Source organism: Plectropomus leopardus, chromosome 6 (assembly GCF_026936395.1).
Source record: "Plectropomus leopardus strain MGB_pleo_1.0 chromosome 6, ASM2693639v1, whole genome shotgun sequence".
Lineage (NCBI taxonomy): Eukaryota > Metazoa > Chordata > Actinopteri > Perciformes > Serranidae > Plectropomus > Plectropomus leopardus.
This window is the reverse complement of record NC_142181.1, coordinates 4,864,719-4,891,614: the sequence shown is the minus strand read 5'-3', so window position 1 is coordinate 4,891,614 and position 26,896 is coordinate 4,864,719. Positions and strand designations below refer to the sequence as shown.

General features: G+C 37.5%; 3 protein-coding genes across 8 annotated transcripts in view; 2 read left to right on the top strand and 1 right to left on the bottom strand.

Annotated features, from left to right (window-relative positions):
• ecel1 (endothelin converting enzyme-like 1) overlaps positions 1-3,932 on the top strand; it is a 76,834-nt gene extending 72,902 nt beyond the window's left edge. For all 4 annotated transcript variants that reach the window (XM_088078562.1, XM_088078563.1, XM_088078564.1 and 1 more), the window contains 2 exons: positions 1,596-1,672; positions 2,419-3,932. In XM_088078562.1, coding sequence (XP_087934688.1) covers positions 1,596-1,672; positions 2,419-2,518 — 177 coding nt within the window. In that variant the 3' untranslated portion in view covers positions 2,519-3,932. The remainder of the gene's footprint in view (positions 1-1,595; positions 1,673-2,418) is intronic.
• ccdc150 (coiled-coil domain containing 150) lies at positions 2,511-25,991 on the bottom strand. 3 transcript variants are annotated; one of them, XM_088078567.1, is made up of 20 exons: positions 24,954-25,991; positions 23,036-23,471; positions 22,101-22,279; positions 20,684-20,752; positions 20,456-20,572; positions 20,246-20,375; positions 18,379-18,422; positions 18,109-18,201; positions 17,303-17,398; positions 17,095-17,198; positions 14,926-15,103; positions 14,747-14,815; positions 14,450-14,530; positions 11,767-11,915; positions 10,771-10,864; positions 8,486-8,634; positions 8,270-8,396; positions 7,546-7,737; positions 4,026-4,118; positions 2,511-2,651 (listed from the first exon to the last, which is right to left on the bottom strand). In XM_088078567.1, exons 2-20 carry the CDS (start codon positions 23,355-23,357, stop codon positions 2,616-2,618), a joined length of 2,322 nt encoding a protein of 773 aa, XP_087934693.1. In that variant the 5' UTR covers positions 23,358-23,471; positions 24,954-25,991; the 3' UTR covers positions 2,511-2,615. The 3 variants fall into 3 exon arrangements, with proteins under 3 accessions (XP_087934693.1, XP_087934692.1, XP_087934694.1); XM_088078566.1 differs by having other exon boundaries at positions 23,036-25,991; XM_088078568.1 differs by having other exon boundaries at positions 18,109-18,180; positions 23,036-25,991.
• A 465-nt stretch (positions 25,992-26,456) lies between these two features.
• LOC121963893 (XIAP-associated factor 1-like) overlaps positions 26,457-26,896 on the top strand; it is a 6,978-nt gene continuing 6,538 nt past the window's right edge. Inside the window, exon 1 of the mRNA XM_088078569.1 lies at positions 26,457-26,730. Coding sequence (XP_087934695.1) covers positions 26,693-26,730 — 38 coding nt within the window. The 5' untranslated portion in view covers positions 26,457-26,692. The remainder of the gene's footprint in view (positions 26,731-26,896) is intronic.

The following is a 26,896-nucleotide window of genomic DNA, read 5'->3' as shown; positions in this document are numbered from 1 at the left end:
CGCCATACTATAGCCTTGCTTTTTTGTCGGTCGTTTTTTCAACATCCCAATTTATTGTGTTTTTGGCACTTTTTACATCTTTCTATGCTATAACGTGTCTTGAAAGGCTATTTTATGTCATTTAATGTTATTTTTAGGTGTTTTTGAGACATGTCATATTTTGACATTTTTGCCATACTATAGCCTTGCTTTTTCGGTCAATTTTTTAACATGCATAATTATGGTGTTTTGGGCCGTTTTTATAACTTTCTATGTTATGGCGTGTCTTGAAAGGCTATTTTATGTAGTTTAATGTAGTTTTTAGTTGTTTTTGACACATGTCATATTTTGACATTTTTACCATACTATAGCCTTGCATTTTCTGTCATTTTTTCAACATGCGAAATTATGGTGTTTTTGGCCATTTTTACAACTTTCTATGCTATAGCGTGTCTTGAAAGGCTATTTTATGTTATTTAATGTTATTTTTAGTTGTTTTTGAGACATGTCATATTTTGACATTTTTGCCATAGTATAGCCTTGCATTCTTGGTCGTTTTTTCGACATCCCAAATTATGGTTTTTTTTGGCACTTTTTGCAACTCTCTATACTTTGGCATGTCTTGGGAGGCTATTTAATGTGCCGTTTTCAGCTGTTTTCAGGAAATGTAATTTTTGACATTGTGTAATTTTATTTGGCGTGCTATTTCATGCCGTTTTCAGCTGTGTTTTGGCCATGTCAAATTTTGACATGGCATTTTCAGTCATTTTCTTTGACATGCTACATTATTTATTTATTGTTTTTTTGGCTGTTTTTGATTGAAAGATTCTCTTTTATGGTGTGTCGCAGCATGTTATATTATGCGGTTTTCAGCTGTTCTTTGTGACATGTCCCATTTCAACATTTTTCGCCATACTATTCTATGATGTTTTTGGATGTCTTTTCAACGATCTATCCTATGATGTGTCTCACCAAGCTATTTTACGTTGCTTTCAACTTTTTTTTTGCATGTCATACTGTAGCCTGTCGTCCCAAATAGCACCAAAGTCAAAAAAAAAAAGCCATTGTCAAAAATCTCACATAAAGCTCATACTATAGTATGTTGTTCAAAAGCGCAACCAAAAACTTTTACTATGGCATGTTGTCCAAAAGTCATATGCCATCCAAAATACCACAAAAAAGTCATACTATAGCATGTCATCCAAAATCGCACCAAGAAGTCATAATAAAGCATATCGTCCAAAATAGCACCAAAAAGTCAAACTATAGCACTTAGCCCAAAATTGCACCAAAAAGGCATACTACAGCATGTCGTCCAAAATTGCACCAAGAAGTCATACTATAGTATGTCGTCTGAAATAACACCAAAAGGTCATACTGTAGCAAAATCTGATCTGAAAAGTAACTAATGACTAGCTCTTAAATCCAATATCAAACAGTAAAAGTGCAATATTAGTGTAATCTGGAATATAGTGGAGTAGATGTATTTAGAACCAAAACATGTAAATACTCAAGTACAGTACAAGTAACTCAAAACTGAGCCCGTAGTACTTTGTTAACCGGCGTTCTGCATGTTCCCAGGTTGGGTCACTGTTGTTTTAACATTGTCTTTTCAGAACTGGTGTATGAAGAGAAGATCTCAGTCCATCTACTTGCAGCTGCTAACTGACAAACATGCACCAGAGCACTACAGGTACACTATACGCGCATCAAAACATTCCCCGAAAGTCATCAGTATATTACACTTGAGTGCATTTGTTTTGACATTTTAAGAAAGATTTCAATTGTAAGATAATCTTTTTTTCCAGGTTATCTAAAAGAAGAAATTCATAAATGCTACACTTGAAGTCTAACACGATTGCAGACGCTTGTTTCATGATCACCACATTACTGTTAGACTGAATATATATTTGCTGTTAACTACTCATACACATGATGGCTGCCACGCGTCCCCTGTGTCAGTTTGGCACGTCCTCAAAAATTAACGTGATGCGGACGCGAGATGCAAAATGCGTATAAACAGCAGGGGCAGTGTAAAACCGTAGCCGACGTGCCAAAGTACTGGTGGTACTTTAGATCATCAGTCTTTTGCATTGGCAGCACGAGAGACGTGTACTCCCCATTATTGCGACGGGCTTGATTTAAAGGCCTTACATACTACAAACATTGACGCCTATTCTGCCTTGATCTCAGCATTAACATGATACTAACCTCCTCGAGTGTCTCCATGTCTGTTGTTGACATCCCAGACATCCGGTAGTTGTATACGGTCGGAGTTCTCTTGTTTGCCCTCTGAAGGTATCCTCCAATAACACGCGTCACATATATGCAAGTATATCCACAAAAACGCTCATGATGCAGCCGGACGTGCATGCGAACGCAAGGTTAAACAGCAAGTTTGTCTCCTGCCTTTGACGTTTCTGTCTCCTCCTCCTGCAGAGTGATCGGCAGTGTTTCCCAGTTTGATGAGTTTGCCCGCGTTTTCCATTGTCCGAAGAGCTCCCCGATGAATCCTGTGGACAAATGCTCCGTGTGGTGACCTCTCCGCCCGCATGTTGACCTTGGAATGAATGTCTTCACAGCCCCGATCCTCACACACACACAACCGGTCCAACGTCACGAATTCATCAGAGCCATCAGGATGGAACAGCGTGCAGAAAGCCTACACTTGCCTATAAAGGATACAAGAAGGATTGTTTCAACATTATCACAGTTTCAGTTCGGGCGTTCACACAACAGTCCATCGTCTGTACTAACCAGTCACCCTCGATCATATACAAATATGTCATTTGATGCTATATATTTTTCTATGTTTAAACTTACTTTAAAATCATCTATTTTTCTACTTTATCAAGTATACCATGTACATTATGCATAGAATTCATATTTGGTTTTTAATTAAACGTCATGTTTCTCCGATTCTTTCTCTTCCCTGTAGCCTCAACTAGAGAAAATTCAAGGCTGGCAGTTACAGCGATTTGGGTCCCTGCTGTACACTGGAAAAGGACCAGTTTAAAATGAACTGAGATCAGTAGCATCCTCGTGCCTGCCAAAATGCTGTAAGTGTTCTTTCAGTTTGGAGTTCGATTTTTCTCGCGCTGCTGCGCTCTTGTGGCCGCAGAGAGCAATGGTCACTGATCAAATGTCACGGCTGTCGAATCGTTTGCCTGCATTGGTCTCTTGTTACTGTGAGTGTTTGTACGGTTTTTAAGATTTGTCAAAGTTTTGCTTTTTTTGTAGAAAAGAAAGTGGACTTAAGGTGGATGTTTTTCTCAGGATTTGTAGCAAAGTTTAGCGGAGGATCTTTCGTCTCTAAGTACATTCAACTCTTCAGCTTACAGTTCGATCGCAAAGGACCCGGTATATTTGTCAAACAGTGGATGAAAAAATACGAATGTTTTTCCTCACTGGAATCCGCAGAGCCGAGAGCTGATTTAAGGACCCTTTCTATCGGATTATTCACATCTCTGTTTCCTGATGAACTCCGAATGATCTTACACGACACAGGAATCAAGAAACAAGGAGGGCATGAGGTCACGTTACACAGTATATTCACAGTTAACTCAACAAATAACAAGCCAACACTCTGTACATAAGAAAGTGCAACAATGATAGATGGAGAGTCATACGTTTGTATGCAGTGTTATTTAAAAAAAATACTTTTCTATAAAAATCTGTTAGTACAAAAAACTATGAATCTTTGTACAGTGATGTAAATCAGATGTTATGGCTGTACAGTTTGTTTTGATGAGAGTGCATGTTTCCCTCCTGACCATCATTGAATTCGAATCAATACAGATGAAGGACATCACACACACACACACACACACACACACACACACACGCACACACTCACAACTGACTCTATAGCTGCTATTTCACACATGGCTGCTATCTCTTTCCCTCTGTTGGTCATCGTTTTAATGTTTGAATAAATACAAAGGATCACTGTGTCATGCTGCTTCAGTCTGTGTTCAGGTGTGTGTGTGTGTGTGTGTGTGTGTCAGTTATTATCACTGTGCTTGTTTTGTCAGCTGTGTCCTTACAGGTTTGGATCCTCCAGCGATGTGAGCCAGCTCTCTCTTGGCCTCCCAGCGTTGGATGGTAGAGGTCCACTTCTCCCACTCTGCCTCCCGTACCTGTAAAACCCAGCAGGAATCAAACACATTTACATACAACATCAACAAGCTGTGCAAACCAGATGGGTGTTTCATAAAACAAGATTACCAGTTAAACCAGTCACAATCTGTCAGGTTGAAACCATTTTCCTCCCTGAAGGTCCCTCTTTACTATTTCTGCAGGTTTGCAGAGTGGCTGCATTTTTTGTATCTTTCAAATCCAACCTCTTACCTTTTTTCGGTTTAGTGTGCACACTATTTTGTACGTTTGTTTCCGAATGTGTTTCAATTAAAGCAAGGCCAATTCCAAGATTTGTCCCCTGGCAGCAGCATAAGTGGCATTTTTCACTTTTTTTTCTCTCTCTTTAAATGTCACCTAAATAAAATTTTAGAATCAGACACCCACAAACAGGAATCCATCTATCAGAAAGACTACGGCTGTTCGAGGTCACATTACTAAGTATGAGGTAAAATTGAGATTGTGGTACATACACACTGCATAGAATTAGGAATTTATGTATGTGAGAAATGCTTAATACTTAATTTTCCTCCCAATCGCTGGCCAACATTCCTGTCTTTAAGAGGCTGTACCAGGCAGAGTGCTGATACTGGTTTATGAATGGGGAGTGAGATGACTATACATGATGTAGTACTTCCAGCGACCAATAGGTGGCAGTGGATGGGCAGCATCTTTGTGTACATCATCTGTAGACCAAACCATGAAAATTTTGTGTAAATTAATTTAATTAATTAACATTAAAACAAATAACCTATTTTTTATGTTGAGTTTGAACCTTATCCAGAGAAGAGTCGAAGTGCAACTGAAGGTTTAGTTCACTCGGTCAGAGGGCTTTCCTGCAGACTTTGAGATCATCAGGCCAAAACTCACCCAAGACTGGCCAGTAGGACATCCAACACACACAAGGTAACTGACACATGGCACAGGTGATAAGACAACCAGCTTTGAACACCAAAGTTGGTGGTTCAAGTCCCGGAGGAAACAAACTTATGTGCCATACCAAATTCCAATCTGAAATTTATCAGAGAGTGCAAAAGTGCGCTATCGGCAGTGATGTCTCACAAATACTGAACTGATATGTGAGTCAGCCGAATATCAGCTAAGGTCCTGCCAGGAAAAACTGAATGTTGGCAGTAACGCCTGCCGAAAACGCAACTGATACATGCAGCAGGTCAATATGTAACTGAGTTCTTGCCAGGACAAATTCAGTATTCAGTATCGGAAAATGCAGTTCACAAGGAGACAATAACAAACAAACAAAATACTATACACTTAAATAATAAATTATGTCAGTACTCTCTAATGATTAAAGTATGTTATTACATTGCAGTATTAAATTACAAATTAATTATTATTAAATTAATTGTACTTTTGTTTACTGATGCATATATATATATATATACCTGTTTCGGGACAACTTCACCTGTTTTTTCAAAAACTTGACAGATATATAAGTAAGGCCGATATTCCTTGATTTCGACAGACGTCACTGCCGATATTGTTTTTACCTGTTTCGGGACAACTTCACCTGTTTTTTCAAAAACTTGACAGATATATGAGTCAGGCCGATAATCAACTAAGTTCCTGTTTACTTTTTAACTGTTTCGGGATAACTTCACTTGAGCTATCAGCCAAAACTATATATCACTCGACTTTAATTTGTTCTGCAATATCACAGTCAGTGTCTAAACTGTATGAATGATATATGGGTAAAGGTATAATGAAGTAATGATATATGAGTCAGGCCGATAATCAACTAAGTTCTTGTCGGGAAAAATTCAGTATTCAGTATATGAAAATTCAGGAGACAAGGAGACAATTGTGTGTTTTTTTCCTTTGTTTTAGGACTGATTTCTGTCGTTCAAGACCTAAGGGATGTATCATCCCCTTCTTTCCAGACGTGTGCGAGGCAGCATCATGCTATGTTCCTGACTTTCCTACCTTACTACTCTGCCACTTTCCTGACTTTCCTATTCCAGTGCCTTACTTTCTGTTTTCTGGCCCTTCTACTTCACCTGTTCCTATTTTCACCTCTTCTTCTCTCATCCTCTGCCTTCACTTAATTTCCTGTCTCTCAACTCAACTTCCTGTCTCTCAACTTAACATGCTGTAACTTGACTAACTCAACTTCCTGTTAGTCCACTCAACTTCCTGTCTCTTGACTGTCTTCAAAATTCACCTGCCCCAGGTAAGACTCGAACCTCCAACCTCCAGCACACGAACCGCCTGCCTTACCCACTGAGCTAAACCTGTTTTCACTTCATGTGTTTTCGACGTTCTCTTTAGCTCTGTACTTTGGTAAGTACTCTTCAAAAGTCACCTGCCCCAGGCAAGACTTGAACCTCCAACCTCTGGTACACCAACCACCGGATTTATCCACTACGCCAAACCACTATTCAACATTTACTTTAATTTGAACTTCCACTTTCATACATGAAGGAAATTCAAAGTGCTTTACAGAGTAGGAAGATATAAAAAAAATAATAATAAAAGATTTACAATAAAAAAGGGAAAAGGGATAAAATATACAAGGTTAAATCAGTTAGTAAATGTTTAAAAATAAAATTTAAAAAATCACTATCAAAAATAGTAAAAGTGCAGACAAGAGTTGCAAAGATAAAAATATAATTTAGAATGATTTAAAATCAAGTGTAAATATAAATTGGTAGTCATTAGCGGGTGGAGTAGGCAGCGTAACAAAGGAATGTTTTTAGCTTTAAAAGAGGTCAGAGTTGGGGCTTATCGGACCTATTCTGGGAGGTTATTCCAGGTTTTTGCTGTGTGATAACAAAATGCTGCTTCACCATGTTTAATTCTGACTCTTGGGACGCTCAGTAGGCCGTCCCCTGATGTCCTGAGGGTCCTCGAGGGTTAATATGTCACAAGCATGTCAGAGATATATTTTGGCGCCGAGCCACAGATTGATCTGTAGACGTGGCGAGATTTTGAAATCAATTCTCTGAGGGAAAGGTAGCCAGTGTAAGGATTTTAGAACTGGAGTAATGTGTGTGTGTGTGTGTGTGTGTGTGTGTGTGTGTGTGTGTGTGTGTGTGTGTGTGTGTGTGTGTGTGTGTGTGTGTGTGTGTGAGAGAGAACTTTCCCAAAACAGGACAAAACAAGCTTTAATATTATCATCAATATGCAAAAAAAATTGCATTCAAACGCTTTTATATTTTGGGCCAAAATTCAATAGCTTCAAATTTGAGCTGTTAGATAATTAAAAACTAATTATAATATAATACAGTCTCCTCCAGAATTATAATGTTGTCAGGTCGGAGACTAATTAAAATACAGTTTGACCATAATGGGACGCCATAAGTTTTGAAAATCCTTTCAGGTGACATTATCAGTTGTGTTTCATAACTCACACGCAGTTAATTAACAAATGTTACTACTTCTAGGACCTGCTTCTTGGTGAAGTAACATTACCTCAACTTTCTGAGAGTCGTCCTGTAAATCTCTGCTCTTGCGTTGCTGCCTCAGCTGCCTCCTGTGCTCTCTGACACAAGCTTTCTGTTTGGATACGAGCCGCTCCAGCTCTGACACCTGAAGGCGGAGCTTCCGATTGGTCTTGGACAGGTCACCGGACCCAGATGATGAGTCCTTAACTGTGTGTTTTAGCTAGGCAAGGACAAAGGGAATTACAAAAAACACGATGAAAAGGGATACACCTGAGGCACAATATGCAAGAAGAGTGCTAGTACAACTTTCATTCATTGTTTGTTGATGAATCAGTAGCTAATTAATTTTGAGAAAGTCTATATGATGTAAACAAAGAGTCCTGTGGTGAAGCCTGGCAGCCTCCACTGTTTTATACTCTGCATCAAAGAAAACAGCACAGTCAGAGGTAAGGATTTTCAATAAGGATTATGCATATCCATACATATTTATATATTCACACACTTTGGTAAATCTCCCAGCAGCTTTAAATTGTTTTTTGGCAGACTCCAAGTTTGACTCTCAAGTCCTGTTTTGAGGTCTTTGAAGAGCAGCTTGAGGCCGGGATGCTGTTTAATCAGAGACTTCACAACACGTCATCATTTACTGTGGAATATCTTGTACCTGCACAGGATTTATAGCTGAAATCACAGTAATTCTTTTCTTGAGAGAAAAAATCAATATAACAGAATGAAAAATCTCTGCCATTTGGTACCTCTGAGATTTCTCGATGCAGTGTCTTTATGGAAGATTCATAGTCGTCCCGTGTTTGTTGTCTCACAGCGCCCAGCTCCTCCAACAGATGACAAATCTGTGTGCGAGCCTCGCGCAGCTCCTCCTCCCTGCAACGTGTGGCGACATGCAATAAGCCAGGATATCATTCAAACATGCTCCATAAGATGTCTTGTTCACACATGCGTGTTCACGTCACCTCAGTGTGATGGTGGCCTGGTACTGGTCTCTGGCCTGCTCCAGTTTGTGCTGTAAACTGCTGTTGGTCAACAAAGCCTGCTCCAAACTGTGAGCCAGCCTCCTGTTGTCCACTTTGGCATTATCTGAGGCCTTCTGCAAGGACTGCAGCTGGAGAATTCAGCACACACACACACACACTCACACACACGGTATATAAACAGTTTTAATAAGGAGCCAACAGATTATCGGTCTGGATGATTTTTGGGGCCGATTTTGCATTTTGTGCAATTCAAAAGGAACGGAGATTATATTTGATAAGATTAATATGTCATATATTAATGTTATATTTTTGAATAAGGTTTATTTATACAAATTTATATTTTTATTAAGATAAATATGTTTGTAATTAATTTATATCGTGTAAGATAAAGATTTTTGGTAATTAAGATTATATATTATAATAAGTCTAGAGAATTAATTATTGTATAGCTTTCTATTGACGTGGAAGCTAAATAATTACTATTATGAAGTTATTGATAAAGGGTGGGATTAAATAAATTAGTACTTCTTCCCACTTCTTTTCAGATATGTGAATCAAATCATTATGTGTTGTTTACATTTTTCATGTCTTCATTTTGTAATGTATTTTTTATGTCTGTCCACTACTTTATGATTGTCTTTTTTTTTTTTTTTTTTTTACATTTTTTTGCATGTTTGGAATAAACTACTACTACTATGAGGACAGACTGCACATGATAATCGCACTCAGAAAACTGTAGTACACACAATTCTCAGAAAGTTTTTTTAAAACCAAAAATTGACGGCTGTTTTTACTCCTGTTCCAGTTAAACGGCAACAGAAAACAAACCATTGACCTTTCTATTAATTTTATTTCTGTATTTCTATTATCTATTCTGTGACTCCTCTTCCTCTTACACTGTTAATATGAAGCTACAGGCAGCAGCTGCTCCACTTAGCTTAGCATAAAGCGAGGGAAACAGCTAGCCTCGTTTTGTCCAAAGGACCTCTGAAGCTCACTAATAACATGTCACATCTAGTTTGTTTAATCCTTAGGGAAGATGAAGTGTAAAAACAACATGTTGTGGTTTTATAAGGGGTTATTGGCCGGATTGTATCTTGGCCGGGTGCAGTAATTTACTGGAGTCTTGTCTTCCAGGCAACCAGACTCCAGGAAGTTACTGTACCGGGCCAAGAAAAAGTCTGGCACGCCGTACAGACGGGAGAGTGGTAATGATCCTCTCCTCTAACTCCTTTAACTCTTGGCAAGAGAGCTAATAAGTGGATTTCCCAAAAATTGAAAACTGTCCATTTAAGGCCTATTGTTTCAGTTGATGTTTTACTCTCTATCTGCATATTACAGATCATTTAAGCCCCTGGTTTTCAGGGCTCCTGAGGGTTCAGAGCCCATTTTGCCCATTTTTTGATTCAAGTATTGGAGATAGAGGTACAACAGAGACAGAAATACTCTGATTGGTGACGTTATATCTAAAGTTTTGCTGCTCCTCCTTTTATATTTAACCTGCAATCACAACACAAAGGCCCTAAAATCACACTGTATCCAGTTTCCACTCATATAACCTCACTACTGTATCGCAGGTTTACCTGTCCTAACTATTAATGACTGAGGGACTGAGGATAAATGGAAAACTGAAAAAATGAATCATTGCAAGTGTGTGTAAAGAGGAGCGTCCTTCCTTAAAGGTAAAGTTAAAAGATTTTTATAGAGTATTTCTGGTGTGTAACGCATCAACTATTATCATTCTTAATGTCGGTTATTGGTTCATTTTCCGTTACAGCATGCAGTTATTGTCTGATAGTAAACTGCAGACTGAAGAACAGAAATCTGGACAAACTGTACCAGATTAGTGAAATTTACAGGCCTGTAAAGTTAGAGCAAACCCTCCTGGCCTTTCACTAACTGTCCTGCTGACCCTCCAAAAACTGCGCTGAGATTCCCATCACGTATTTTTAAATATTTTGACCAGAGCGCCTTCTTTTCTTTTGACACTTCTTAATTTTCAATCAATTTGCAGTCTTAAGAGTTGTTCTTTGGCTCATGCAGTCAGATAATGTATGCCCCCGGTGCTGCTTTGCCTTAAAGAAATGAATTTTCTTTATTACAGTCACTTTATCAAGCACACGTTCATTTCCTGAAGAGAATAATGATGAAATATAACTGGATCTACAAGTATTAAAATGTACGAGTATACGTTTCTATGTACACATTTCTCAAGTTTTTTGCCGTGTGTGTGTGTGTGTGTGTGTGTGTGTGTGTGTCCTTACAGCTCTGTTGTTCTTGGAGTGAGTCGATGTCAGGAGACGCTGGAGTTTCTCCACCTCTTCTTGGTGTTTCCTGATTTCTCTCTGAGCCTGCAGCCTGCCACGAAGGAAAGCGACACGTAACATCACCAGCTACACAACCTAATATGATCCAGATATGCACAGTCTGCACATACGTAAGACTTCAAATAAAAGCCAGTCTCTTTTACACACATTTTGACAAATAAACGGCTGTCTTAATTAAGTGCCGGTTACCATGCAGTTCATTTTTATAGAAGCTCCTTGGATGTATAAAACCAGGCTGCTGGAGATATCATTAGTGAGCTGCTTAGATTACACATACAACATGTATATGTTTAAAGTTTTGTCAATATCGAGATAGTACTCACAATGTTAGCTCGGTAAGATTCTCTACAATTTAAACGAGAGAGATGCATACGATGATACGAGCGGCTTAGTAAACAAGAGACACAAAAAAGAGATTAGTAAATGTAAGAGGCTATTTTTTCAAAAAAGCAAAGGAAAAAATGTCCAGGCAACTATATTCATAATTATATATTTTAAATTATTATACATTATTATACGGTTTTATTTTTCAGGTCATTTCTTGTTTTTTTTTTTCACATTCTCATTTTTCTTTGGTAGTTTTTTTTTTTAATTTAGTTTTTTCATATCTTATTTTGCTGCTCATAACCTTCTTTTAAATTTCAAACCTAATTTTAACCCTAACTTTTAACCTTTTAATCCAAATTGCCTGGGTTTCAAAGGGTTAAATAAATATTTCGATTGAATTTTCCATCTTTGTTGTCAGTTTTGTGTGAATGGAATTTAAAGCCTGTCCCAAATATAAGTCCGTTGAGTTCAATGATTTAAGTGAATAATAGCTCAGGCTAATTATTGAAGTTTTACGGTACATGTTTGATTATGAAACTGTCATTATGCACATTCAGTGGCTTAAAGTCAAACATGTAACGTCGGTAAACCCCGTTAAGCTCTCACCGGTCCGTCTTGAGGGTGGCCAGCTCCCGCTGCAGCGTCTGACTCTTGAGTTGGAGTCCGGTATGAGAGGCCGCGAGGTTTTCAAGGTTTTGACTGACGACGCTCCCTGCAGGACCACACACACTCTGCACGGCCTCCAGCTCACCGATCTACGGCACAAAAAGTACACTCAATCAGAGGGTGTACTGAGATTAAAACAATGCTTTTGGCTTTTTGTTGTGTTTTGATAAAAACACAACAAAAAAACGACTGAGTTAACAAATGTCTGTCACTTTTGACAATCTTTTAGGTTTTTTCTTTTGTCATTTTAAAGACAAAAGTTCTTTGAGATTTTGTGTTTATACCATTCATGAAAAAACAACCCTTCAATGACTCCGGAGACCCTGATACAGCACAACTTCACCACTTCTCCAATGCCAGTCAAGTTGGACGTGGAACCGTGTCTCACCTGAGACTGGAAAAGGATGACAAAGTGCATGTTGCATTTCTCTTGAGAAAAGCCAGAGTCGCTCCACTGAAGCACCACGTTTCCTTGACTGGAGCTCAAAGCCGCAGTTCTCGCTGTTCGAGTTGATGCGATGCTTCAGAAAGAGTCGCAACTAATGCTGAAGAAGTCAGTTTTCTGGACGGACAGCTCAACAGCCCTCAAATATATTTGTAATGAAACCAGCGATTCACACTTTTGAACAGAACCTCTGACATCAGAGAAGCGGCAGGTGTTGAACCCAGCAGATGAAGCATCAAGAGGAATGAGAGCTGAGGATTTCCTGAAAGGCAGGAGATGGATAAATGGACCTGAGTTTCTCTATGAGCCAAAAGAGGAATGGCCTAAATTGGATGTGATTCCTGCAGATGACCCAGAGGTCAAAAGGGACTTGATAGTGAAGACTATTGTCAAGGATTTGGACAGTGCCACCAATCGTCTGATCCATTACTTTTCATCTTGGAGCAAACTAAAAACATCTGTGGCTGGGTTTCTGAAGGTCAAGGAGCTCTTTGGGGTATTGAGACAGAAGAAAAGGGAGTTTTGTGCTTTGGGAGGCTTCAGTAAGGACAATCTGGAGATTCAAAAACATGAAGTGGAAAGAAAAATGCAGAGCTTTAAAGCCACACTCAAAGGACAAAGTCTAACTCCTCAAGATCTCGCTAAATCAGAGCAGTCAGTCATTCAGTATGCACAAGGACACAAGTTCAAGGTTGAAATTGATGAGTGGCATTAAAGCATCCCCAAAGAAAGTCTGTTGCACAAACTGGACCCAGCAGTGGATGATGAAATCCTCAGAGTCCTCCTCTTTCTGTCCGACAGACAAACGGCCGCTACAGTTGGTATTTATCCATTTTCACTTATTTTGATTTATTCAAAGTCGATGTATGAACAGATCCCAACATACATAATGTTTATGTGACTGCATAGCTGTATGGATGTGCTATGTTTCCCTAATTTCTGTTATGGCACTTGCAAATGAATTGTTACCTCCGAATTGCATGAAAAAAGGAAAAAACAATAAAAACTTGGTCACAAAAAATGTATTTTACCTCCTGCACAGTGATAGGATCGGCAGGTGTGGCTGGTAGAGAGAAAATAGTTTCTCCATGAAACTGCTCACAAGGTCGTGTAGTTAATTCATTTCTTTTATTTTCTATATAATTTTTGGGGGCGCTTTGAGCACAACAAGGTCAGCGCCATCTAGTTCCATTATATTGGAGAGAAGGCAAACATCTCGACAGCCGATATCTCAAACACTCGGCAACTCACACCAAAACTATCTAGACTGATAAAAAACACCACAGGCGAGAGGAAAAATACACATTTTTGATTTGAGGGTGAACCGTCCCTTTAAGGCAGCTTTCAGGCATAATATCTGTGCTTAAAATAATAACAATCAGAGTATGGATGACAGTAACAAAGCTTCATTGTAAATTAATACTAATGTGTACAGCTTGTTTCTGCTGTCCCCTGGTGGTTAGAACTGTTAATGCAAGTTTAAACCTGTTTCGCTCTGTTAACCCTTTAATGCCTGTATCAGCATTTTGTTGTGGTGCATTCAGATGCCTTTCACAAGCATTTAAACCTCTGAAACCTGAGAAAATTGTTTGATTTCTTTTAAAAACTTAAGAAATGTCCCACAAATTGAAAAAAAAAAAAATCGTCAAAAGGGACAAGAAAATGGCCTGAGAATTAGTGCGGGGAAATTATTAGAAATAACAAAAAAATAGGGAATTGGGGCCATGTCATCCCCCCTCTCTCCCCCTTTGGCTGTTATATCTCAAAAAGGCAAAAGCCCCAAAAATTATCTTAAAAAAATAGGGAATAATGTCCAGAAAACTATTGTCTTATTTCTTATTTTTATTCGTCTTTCTTAGAGTCACTTCCTTTCTTCATCATGTTTGGCCTTCCTTCTTTTTTCTTATTTTTAGGTAATTTTATTGTGAGCTTTTACTAATTTCTTGCTCATGTTTGGGCCATTTATTACTAAGTTACTCTTTGCCTTATTCTCATGTTTTTGAAGAGAAATTGTTTTGTGTTTTCCTGACTACTGCACCAGAAAAGAAGACAAACATACGACAGTTTTTCAAGGTGCAGAGGAAATCCTGCCAATATGCTCACATTTCAAAGGCTTAAGTATCATTTTAAAAAATGAGAAGCTAAAATCAACGTCTAATTAATTTGTGTGTTGTGTACCTTAAGATGTCCTTTCTCATTGGTTGGCTTGTTCTTGTCAGTTAAGTCCTTCAACTTCTGGTCCAACATCTGCAGTGCATCCTGCATACAACACACACACACATGCATGCACACACACACACACACACACACACACAAAATAAAGGTTAAAATATAATGCACAGAATTCATATGATGGAAAATAAAACCCAATGAGATAATATTAATAAAAAATAAAGCCAATAATAATGTGTATAAAGTGCAAATAGATTTATAAAGAACTACACACAGTTGGGATGGTTTTACTGCAAATCCTACCTGGGCCTCCCTGAGCTGGGTCTTCAGGTTGCTCCTCTCTCCCTCCAACTTAGTGACCACAAGACATAACTGGTGGCCGAGGAGAGAAGGGACAGGGACACACACGAGAGATTTTTTTAACTTCATAGTACAACACTACCCATCATGCAATACTACAGCGTTGCATTTGTTGAAAACACCTCATTTTTTGAACCCTCGAGGTCTTTCCTCATTGCCCGCTCTGCTTTTTTGGCCGTGCTCAGCTCCCCCCGCAGCCTCTCAATGGTTCGCTCCAGTAGTTCCCTCTGAGCGGCCGCCGTCTCCGGTGCAGTGAAGGAGCTCTGCAGGAGCTCTGCATGTTCCCCTTTGAGCTTCTCTCTGCAGGAAGGCAGATTTTTCTTTTGCACCATTTTTTTACTTCCAATTTCAGAAACCTAATTCACTTATCTCAATTTTTTTGTCAACTTTTACTATTTCATGTCCAAAATGCATCACTGGGCTCAGTGTTGGACCAAAGTGAAAGTGAACCTCTTCCCTGAATGCCGGACTTCAAGCATTGTTTAAGGTGGTCGGGCTCGCAGCACAGTGAGACAGGTTGCATTAAATAGTGACACCAAGGAAGAATCAAAAACTGAAAAAAATACGGATGACAGAGAGTGACTTTGAGTTTTAATAAAGGACGAATATCAAATATCAGTCTGAAACTTTGCAAACCAATATATCTGTCTAACCTTACTATTCTCAAATGATAAAACTGTCTCTTCTCCCACCAAGATTCATCTCTTATGAGATGGTGAACTTTGGGAAACGAGAGACAAAAATAAAAAGAGACGGATGATTGTGGTCTCATGAATGGCACAGTTTGCTGCAGTTCCATTTGACTAATCAAATACTGTCTGCAAGTATTTACTGATGGTGTTTTTTGGGGTGTTGTCTGTTGTTTTTAAGTTTAAGAAGAAAAGTACCACTTGTTTTTTGGTGCATAACGTTTAAAAGAGTAGTGGATTTGCAGGTACAACCATGGTAAGAACAGCTAAATAAATCATTAAAGGGCAAAAAAAAACAAGGTGACCTGCTGAATTCAACACTTTGAACATGTTCAGAACACAATAAACAACCAGGAAGAGAGAAAAAGGGAAATTTGGGAATTTTGTCAAATGTGGCACCCATGTTTATGTGAGTGATTGCATGTGCATGCAAGGGAAAAAGCAATAAAAAATGTAATAAAATAAAATCAATGTTAATAATAATGACAATGGTATGTATTATTTTCCCAGCATCTGAAATGAGTTTTGGATCCCATTTTGTCAAAATAATAAAATGCGAATAAATGTGTGATCAGAAAACAATAACTGCGACCCAAAAACTAAAGCACTGCAGAGTGAAAACAAAAATGTGAACTGCAGAGACGATGGCTCTTATGCTCCTGATGCGAATGTTGTTTAAACCACTTTGTAGAGTAAAAATTAAGTCATATGTCATTTTATTATTTTTTAATTTAATTTGAAACAATGCAGCTTGTTTGTTTTCCTATTTTAGTTTTAATTCAAAAACAAAAACTTCAAGAACTTTAATGGTTATCACACCAATGCTAAAAGAATACTTGACATATCTGATAGACAGTCTGTCAACAACAGAAAATATTTCTTTTATACTGCTGACATTAATTTTGGTTCAAACACCCACGCTATAAAAACTTCATCTTTAACCCTTTGGGCCCACTTTAATATTACACATACTTGTAAAATGCGCTTTTAAAAATCAAGCTTTAAAAAAATATTATGCATTAATATTATCTACTTTCATTGAGTTAATTTTTTGACTAATATCAGTCCAAATCATGAATATCAAATATTCATTAATTTTCAGAATTTTAACCCTTTTAATACCAGGATTTTGTCATGATGCCACTATGTTTTTAGATTTTTAAAAAATACAAAAAAACTTAGTTATATTCAATATAACACATGCAGAGTATTTTTTTTACCTAAAATAATTTATACAATTGTTTAGAATTTATATGTGTGTGCGTGTGCATACACGTGTGTGTGTGCGTGTGCATGTATGTATATGTCTACATGGATGGATGTGCATATATGTGTATATGCATATGTATGATTATGTATACGGATGTGTGTGATTATATTTTAATTGCATGTTCTGCGACTGTTTTACCTCATTTTCTTATGTTATATGCTGTTATATGGTGAAGGGCTCTAGAAATAAAGTTTATTATAATTGTTATTATTCTTTTTTTCATATTATTATGATTATGCTTGTTATGATTATTAGAAAACATGTCACTGAATTTATCACACATGCAATACAACAAAAGTGTAAGGTTTCGGGGTTAACGTGAAGGGACTCACAGCTCCAGCTGCAGGTTTACTTTATCTGTTAGCGCCACCTGCAGCTCAGTCTGGATGTCGCGTCTGGCCGCCTCCTGCAGCAGGTCCACACGACTCCTCTCTGCCTGAGAGACACGGAGAGAGGAGGGAGAGTCATACTGTGTGTGTGTGTGTGTGTGTGTGTGTGTGTGTGTGTGTGTGTGTGTGTGTGTGTGTGCGTGTTTAATACCTTTAAGCTGGCCTGCTGCTTTTCATTCTCCACTGATAGTGAACGCAGGGCAGCAGTGAGCTGGGAACACTGACTTTGCAGCTGCTCATTCAACATCTGTTTATAACACCAGAGCACGGGGAATTAGACATAATTTCAATCCATAAGTGATGTTATCAAACACAGGACCAAAACCTGTACATCTGTTTAACCCTTTGAAACCTGAGCAGATTGGCTTGATTTCTTTAAAAAACATGAGAAGAGGGGCTAGAGCAAGTAAAAAAAAAAGACCCAAAATTAGAAAAAAAGAAATTAGTAAAAAGTTAGTTGCAGTTTGCAGTTTGCAGGACATTTGTTGCAAAGTTTCTCATCACTTTCACAAATTTTTGAAAGAAAACAAAAAGAATTGAGTGCTCAAATGTTTAAATGTTAGTAAAAGGCTTCTGAATCCAACTCAAGAAAACTGATGTTGATCCAGGTGTTAAAGAGTTAAAGCAGATGACAAAAGTATTTCCAAACAGTTGTTATAATTACTATCATTAATGGATAAACTTACTCTAAAATGTCCATTGTTATGTTTTAATCACGTTTTAATTTGAGCTGCATCTTTCTCTGACCACCGTCACAATTTGGAAACATTTTAATTGATTTACAGTAATTTATTCAAGTTTCCATTGATCGATCATATTTCAAAGCTTGTAAAAAAAAAATATGGTAACTTTTCCAGGTTGCGATTGTGCTGCAATAACACCTCAGTCTGACACGGTTGCACTGCTTAAAAAAAAAATCAGATAAAGAAATCAAAAGCTTCCAGTGAGGCTCCAGACCTGGACTCTGTCCGCAGCAGATCGCAGCTCTCTGCTCTCCGTCTGGAGTTTACTGTTTTCTGTCTGCTGCCTCTGCAGGGCCAGGTGCACATTCTCAAAACACACACACACACACACACACACACACACACACACACACACACACACACACACACACACACACACACACACACACACACACACACACAATATTCACCCAGAGAAACAGATTTACCAGATTAGGCTTTACAGGAGAGATGTTCATTAACTCGGCTGTCTCTGTCCACTTACTTTCAGTTCACCTCTCAGCTCAGTCACCAGCGAGTCCTTCATTGCTGCGAAACAGAAAGATGCAGTTTAACAACCAAACATCATCTGCAGCTCTGTGAGTGTAAATATGATTTGTGACCGACCTTTTAGCTAAAACAGGGTTCACATTTAAAAACAACAAAAGAACAATAACTTTCCTTAACATTCAGGTAGGACCCTTCCTGCTTATATAACATCACTCTTATACATAAACATTATTATCGAGGTTTATCATTTATTTATGATGATTGATATGTTTCAGAATTTTAGTGTTGTACAGAAATGGCCGGTGCACACGTGTGTTTTAGGTCAGCTCCCTACATGATGATCGGTAGCAAAAACATGAAAACATCGACCATTTAACCCTTTGAAACCTGGAGTTTCATCACCCTTCTTGTGTGGCATTAAGGCACCTTTCAGAAGTATTTAAACCTTTGAACGCTGAAGAAACTGGGTTGAAAAAAGGTAAGGTGGCAAAACATGTCCAACAAATTGCAAAAAAAAAAGATTAATTTTAAAAAAAAAAAAAAAAAAATTGGAATTTTAAAAATTATATATTGAAAATTATTTTCACAGAATAATTATAAATTTCAAGCAATATTTTTCAGGGGGTGGTGGAGGGTTTAACTTTTTTTTGTTTTCTGTTCTTTTTTTACTTTCCAGTTTGTTTTTCAGCTAATTTTTTTGCACTTTTTTTTTTTAATTTCTTGCTAATTTCTGGGTTATTTCTTCTGAAATTGTTCATTGTTTCTGAAAGTAATCAGTTAGTTTGCACAGGTATAAAAGAGTTCATCTTGTAGTTCACCTTGAACTTTCCTCAGCACAGTGAGGAAAGTTCAAGGACCGATGATACGGTGTACCGAGAGATAACGTGACAGAGTGATAAAAGTGTGGAGCTCATAGTTTCTGCAGAGAACATGCTGAGCAATGAGCTCGCTACATGTTTGACAGCTGAACAGCACATCGCTTCTCCAAACACAATCATATTCTGAATAAAATGTGAATATTACTTTCCATTTTTACCTGTTTAACCCCTTGAAACTTGAGCAAATTGGCTTGACTTCTTTCATAAACATGGGAAGAAGAAATGACCCAAAAGTTAGCCAGAAATGTGTAAAGTGTAACAAAATTACTATAATATGTTTTTTTAAAAATAAATACTACTACTATTTCTACAGGGAAAAAAATAAAATTAAAAAAAAATTAAAAGTGCTTAAAATATGAGAATGCTTTTGTTAAATAATTTTAAATATTTAATTACATTAATTAAAAGTATAGTTTTTCCCCAGCCTTTATCCCTACACATGTACTCCTAAATACATTTTCCTTATTTTGTAGACTTGCAGATTTGGTCATTTTCCTTGATCTTTATAATTCTACCCTAAGTAGCCTACAGTTTAATGGCTTATTATGTTCTGTTTTTATCTCCTTTTATTGTGATATTTCCTGCTCTGTTGTGCTTGAACCTACAGATCTAATTAATACCGCTGAAGTCCAGTTATGAATGACATGAATCAAAGTTTTGTGACTTACAAAAATGTCCAGAAAGGGCGGCGATCAGCCTCAGTGACCACTTGGTTGCATGCTGCAGATTTGCACTTTTTACTGTTTTCTAGCCGTCGCTTTAGTCTGCTTTATGATTCAGGTTGGTAAGATTTGTGCATCTGTCAGAGTGGAGCCCAAAACAACTATCTAACCCATGAAAGAGGACCTGACCATGCAGTATGCTGTAGGCGACCAAAAGAAGTGACAGCTAGTGAAATATACTGTAATCTGCACTGATCTCTCCTCAAAAGTCTCACCGCAGCATCCTGCGCTGGCTGCAGCTCAGCAACAACACCTGCCTCACCTGTGTGCTGTTTGAGCCGCTGACAGCGCTCCTCCAGCTGTCTGCCTCTGTCTTCTTCTTCATCCAGTTGCTGCCGGCTGCTGCGGACCTTCACACGCAAGGCCTGGCAATCGGACTGCAGCATCAGAGCCTGTGAGGCCAGAGGCAGACAGCCTGTCAGCTGCTGTTTACACACGCTCATTACTCAGCAAGCTCTCTTAAGCTATGTACCTGTCTCCTCTCCGTCTCCGCCGCGCGCTCCATCTCCTCGAGCCGCTGGAGGAGCTCGCTGTGAGATTTCGTGGCTTCAGCTGAGCGGGCCGACTCCTGTCTCATCTGATCCTCCATCTGACGAGAGGGAAGGTTCGTTAACGGGGGCTTTTTTTAGTTAGTCAGGGCTTTTGAATTGGAGAATTGAGGAAAAATGGCTAAAATAAATTAAGATAATTAGCGTCTCACCTCCATCAGTTTCTGACTCATCTCTACTTTGACAATTTTCAGCTCCTCAGCAGCCAAAGCGACATCCATCTGGAGCAAAAGACAAATTGTAATAATGACAACCAGGACATAATCACCACTACAGTGCTCACTTTGCACATGATGTGCATCTGTATAAAAAGACTTTCACCCTGGCTTTATACCTCCTTGATTTTTTGTGCCAAGATGACACTGATCACTAAAGTTTACAGTAATAAGGTTTTCTTACAATAAACACACCACAGAAAATCTCCAAATAGAAAAAAATGAACAGAAAAATGTCCAGAAAACAAAACTGAGCTGCTGATGAAGTGATTGTTTTTCACCTGATCTCCTTTTCAATTAGTAATAGCTAAATTTCCTGATTTTTTAATTTTATTTTTGAATTGAAGTGCCACAGTATGTGCACCCTGACACCAAACGTGTTGCTGTTGTTGAATACTTCAACATTTTGGGAATAATGAGAAAGAATTTGCTTTCTTAAAGTGGCAGATGAGAAAATTGATGCTACTTTCAGGACTGCGCAGTATAAGTGTAGTTGGAACTTAAAGACAGGAAACAGGGAGGAAACCGTGTCTGTCTGAAGGTTACCTGCACCTTAAAAGATCACTACAAAGCTGGGGTTTAACCCTTTGAAACCTAGATTGGTGAAAATGAGCAACAAAAGAAGCAATAATCCAAAAACTTTTAAGAAATTAGTAAAACGTGCAAGAAAATTACCTGGAAAATGTGTATTAAAAAAACAAGGAAGAATTATCCAAAAATTAGTTTTAAAAAAAAGTAAATGACCTGGGAAAAAGTGCTCAAAAATTTAAAAAATTCTGTGACATAATTTTAAATATGTAATTATGATAATTATAGCTAACTAGTTTTCCCTTTTTTTTTTGCTTTTTTTCCCAGTTTTTCTAGCCTGTAAAAAAATATAAATCTAAAAATTTCCACCAATTTGAAGAGGATATCTTAGCAAATGCTCACTGTCTTTTTTCCCCATGTTTCTGAAAATAAATAAAGAAATCGTACCAATTTGCTCAGGATTTAAAGGTTAAATACTTGCAAAAGGCGTCTGAAAGCAGCACAAGAAAAATGATGTCACTGCAGGTTTCAAAGGGTTAATGCAGGGTTATGTGCCGGACTTTTTGTCTGTCAGGTAACAAAACCAGCTGAGACTCACTGAAGTCCGTGCTCCATGCTCACCCTTTAGATTAGCTCTGCAGCTGCTGGATCCAATTACATTTTTCAGGTTTAATGGGTGAAATGCAGTTTTCAAAACACAGTAGAGGCCACAAGAGACTTTTGAAGTTTTTAATTTATCCATTGACCAATAAAGATTTCCCCATTTTTATGTAAAATGCACAAAAATGAGACCCGAGCTGTAAAAGGTCTGAATTGTAAGTATCACCTTGGCAGCAGCAGCGACCTCCACTGTCTCCCCGAGCTTCTGCACTTCTGTGCAAGCTTCATCTCTCTCCTCGCAGACCCGCTGAAGATGGTCCCTGAGCTTCATCAGCTCCCTCCTGGAGGCCTGACGCTCCTCCTCGCTCTGCTGCTGCAGCGCTGCCAGCTGCTGCTCCAGATGAGCTGACCGGCAAAATTAGAAGACAGAAAATAAAACACAAAATCTCACAATTCTGCTTGTTTTACTACTCTTTACTACTCTCTTTCCACACAATCTGTATTCATAATATCCATCATTAGTGTTTTTATTTCACTGAAATCCTGCCACTGTAACAAAAACTTAGTGAGATCACTGATGAGATCACTTATCTCAGCGTAACCCTTTAAAACCTGGATCGGCTTCACTTTTTTCTGTGTATTTAAACCTTTGAACCCTGAGCAGATGGGTCAGAAGACTTTCGGAAATATGGGAAGGCAGGCAATAAGGAACTTAGCAAGAAATGTCCCGCAAACTGCAAGAAAAAAGTACATTCAGAATTTAAAACAATTTTATTTTTTAAACAAGGGAAAAAAATCCAGAACTATATTTAAAATTATTCTAATTATAATTTGATTTGTTTTTTTAAGCAGTTTTTAGGTTATTTTCCTGTTTATTTATTTTTTAACATATTTTTTTGTTTGTTTATTTGTTTTATTTTTTGTTTTTTGTTGTTGTTTGATTTGGGTTTTTTGGGGGGGGGTTTATTTGTTTGGATTTTTTTCCTTTTTTTGAGGGGGGTCAGTATCAGGTAGTTCTCTTGTACTTTTTACTATTTTATTGCTCATTTCTGGGTCATTCCTTCTTAAATTTCTTATTGCCTTTCTCCCATGTTTTTGACATTATCAAGCCAATTTGCTGAGGGTTTTAAGGGGTTAATAGGATTACATATCAGCCTTTACCTGTGTGAGAGGGATCCAGCTCTCTCTCGGTCTCCAGGCGGAAGACGGTGAGTTTAAGGGTCTGCAGCAGACTTTCAATGCGACACACCCGGCTCACTAAAGAGTCACAGCGACGCATCTTCAGAGGACTTCCAGGACGCTGAGTGGCATCTATTCTCTCTGCAGATCCCAAGATCTGGTCCCTGGAAACCCCCAGTGCCCCCATGTCTTGAATAAGAGCTTCAGCCTCCTCCTCGGCCAACAACAGGCGCCGGTGCAGCAGAAACAGGGCATCTGGAGCCGAGGCCCCAACACCGAGGGGCAGGATGGCCGAGCGCGACATTCCCGGGCGGGGGTCCGGTTTGCAGGGGGGGCTGGGCTGAAGGTGTTTGAGGGCAGATGGTTCCTGTAGGTGCACTGACTCTCAAACTCTATCCATGAAAACCTTTCAAACTTGCTGGAAAATAAAAAGCTGTTATTTAAGATAAATGACAAGATATTTTGACAGTAATATACGGTAAAACTTCAAATAAACGCCCATACAATATGTATAAATGTTTAAACTTTTGTCAATATGGACATACTTACAGTGTCAGCTTGGTAAGGTTCTCTACAGTTCAATTATTAAGTTAATTTTACTGAAACCATGAGCGCCAAAGAAAATAGTGTTACCGGCAAAATAAACGAGAGAGATGCAAAAAAAAGACATTAGTAGATGTAAAAGATTTTTTTTTTAAAAAAAGGAAAAATGTCCAGTGAATTAGATTCATAATTATATAATTAAAATTATTTAACAAAATTACTGTAATTTTTAAGCTTTTTTTCAGATCATTTCTCGCTTTGTATTTTCTTGTTTTACCTTCTCGTTTATCTTTTTATTTTAGGTTTTTGGGGGAATTTTTAGGGTTTTTTTTTTTTACTTTTCACAGATTTCTTGCAAACTTCTACGTAATTTCTTCTTCTGTTGCTCATTACCTTCTTCCATGTTTCTGAGAAAAAAAAATCAAATTTGCCTTGTTTTCAAAGGGTGAAATAAATATTTTGATTCTATTTCTCATCTTTGCTGAGAAAAGATGCGAAGGAAAAAATATCCGCTGAACTATATTGATAATTATATATTTAAAATTATTTTTACAGAATTATTATAATTTTAAAGCTTTTTTTTACGTGATTTCTAACTTTGTATTTTTTTTACTTTTTTGGTTGTTTTTTTCTATTATCTTTATTTAATTCTTTTAGTTTTTAATTGTTTTTCATGTAATTTTTTTTTTTGCACTTTTCACAGATTCCTTGCTAACTTCTGGGTCCTTTCTTCTTTTGTAGCTCATTACCCTCTTCCCATGTTTTTGAAAAAAAAAAAAGTCCAATTAGCCAAGGTTTCAAAGGGTTAAATAAATATTTTTGATTGCATTTCATATCTTTGCTGAGCAACAGGTTTGTGTGAAAGGAACTAAAAGTCACCCATCCCAAATACACGCCTGTTGAGTTCAAACGATTTTAGCAAATAATATCCCAGGCTTATAATTAAAGTTTTACGTTTTTTCACATAAAGTTGAGCTCAATCAAGTTAAAGCAAAAACTGCCAACAGTAATAAAATAAAACCAAAATATTTTCAAACGCTGAGTTCATGACTGACTCTTTACTGGTTTGCAAACGCTTCAAAAATGGTACTAAACACAACCTACACACAATAAAATCAGATTTAAAGTGAGACGCAGAGAAGCTGGAGTTTTTCTTCCCTTTTTGTGAATGAAAAACAGGGCGCGCGAGCAAATCACAGCAGCGGCGTGTTTCATCGTAGCTGCACGAGACCAGAGCAACGCGACACGAGCAACATGCGACTTCAGTTCAACGTCACGCTAAAAGCTAAAGGAGGTCTTAGAAAATGTTACTTTATTCCGTTTTCTAGTCAAAGTTGTGAATGAAAACACAGCTCACCAAAAACAGTCACCACTTCCGGCATCCGTCTCCATAGTGACGCGAAGTGCGTCCTTCCTCCCAAATCGTTTTTCTGCTGCGTTCAAAACTATCGGAAATATCGCAATTATGCTTATAAATTGAACAAGGCCAAAAATATTTCACTATGCAATGCCAAGTACAATACTTGCAGGATATAACAGCATTCGGTAGCTATGATAATTATTTCTGAAATAGTCTATGGCTGAAAAATTTTATTTTCTTTAGGCGAATGCCAGACTTACTAAAATGTCAGTTATTTTTGACCTTTTTTACATCTTTTCTTAAAGAATAAAATAAAATCAATTAAGTATTTGTCTTCTTTGGCTACCAAATGATGGAGGGGAAAGTATTTTGTCATTATTTATTGTAAAACAAAGCCTAACCTAATATGTTTACAATTATTTAGGCCTAGGCCTCTATAGATGAGGTCTAACTGAATATTTAACACTGCTCTGTCGCCAGTGGGGAGAGAAGTACTTGGATTTTTAACTTACTTAAAAGACGAAATATTAACCCTGAGCAACATGAAATTTTATTTATTTATTTTTATTTATTTTTTAATTTTATTTATCGCTAATTATTATAATGGCATATTTAAAATTTTGGTACAGAAGTATTATTTTTCAAGCACTGTTTCTAGGTCATTTTATTTTTTGATTTTTTTAGAATTTTATTTTAATATCATTGTTAACTAACTTTAAGGTAATTTTCTTTCACTCGTTAATATTGTCTTACTTATATTTTTTAGTAGTTTCTTCCTTTGTTACTTATGTCCTTCTTCCAGTGTTTTTAAAAGCAATCAAGTCAATTTGCTCAGGTGTCAAAGGGTTAACTCTTTTGAAACCTGGATGAACATCACTTTTCTTGTGCTGTGACACCTTCACAAATATTTAAATCTTAAAATCTGAGCAAATTTGTTTGCTTTCTTTTGAAAACACAAGAAAAAAGGCATTGAGCAACTTGGCAAGAGCTATTGCACAAACTGCAAGAAATTACTTTTGGAAAATTATCTTTATTGAAGCTAAAAAAAAAAATTTAAAAAAATAAATAAATAAAAAAATCATATTTATAATGAGCATAATATTATACTGAAAATTATTTTTACAGAATTATTGTTATTTTTTAAGCACTTTTGGGGAAAGCTTTTTTTTTCTTTCAGATTTTTTTTCTTTGGTTTTATTATATATAATTTTCAAGTAATTTTCCTGTACTTTTACCTTTTTTTTTTTTTTGCTGTTTTTTTTGTAATTTCTTCTTAAATTGCTAATTGCCTTTTACCTATTTTTTTAAAAGACACCAAGCCAGTTTTCTCAGGTGTCAAAGGGTTAACTGCTGAATCAAGCTCCCCCCATCCATCGTATCTAAAATATTTTGATCATCTGACTAACTGGTTATTTTGATTATTTTACAATAATCCTATTAAATTATTGTTGAGACTTCATCTAGAATATTGAGATGTATTTATATACACTCTGTGATTTTGACTAAAGAGCACAACCATATCTGCAAATATAGGGTCCTAATGTCAAAGGTCAAAATCAAGCTTTTAGTAACGCATCCGCAGCAGTATTATTGGACTTTTGGCGCCACACTGTGGCACATGCGCAAATTAACAACATGTGGCGGAGCAGGATTATTTCACTTTCGGTTTTGCTGAATTGAGACGGAAAGCATCAAGTCAGAAAGTTAATCTTTAACTCGATCGTTTGTTTCTGTCGATGGAAACCAAGGAGGAAACTCGGACCTGCGGCCAGTGGTGAGTTTGGTTTGTGTAGTTTTCTCAGCAAGTTGCATTCAAAAGTCTGTTTTTTATGTTGTTTTGATCGTTGGAAAACAAATATACTGTATGTAGGGCGTGAACCGGTATGGACGATGTACACAGTGGTTGCAGTTAAAGTGCCGAATAATGTAACTGTACATTG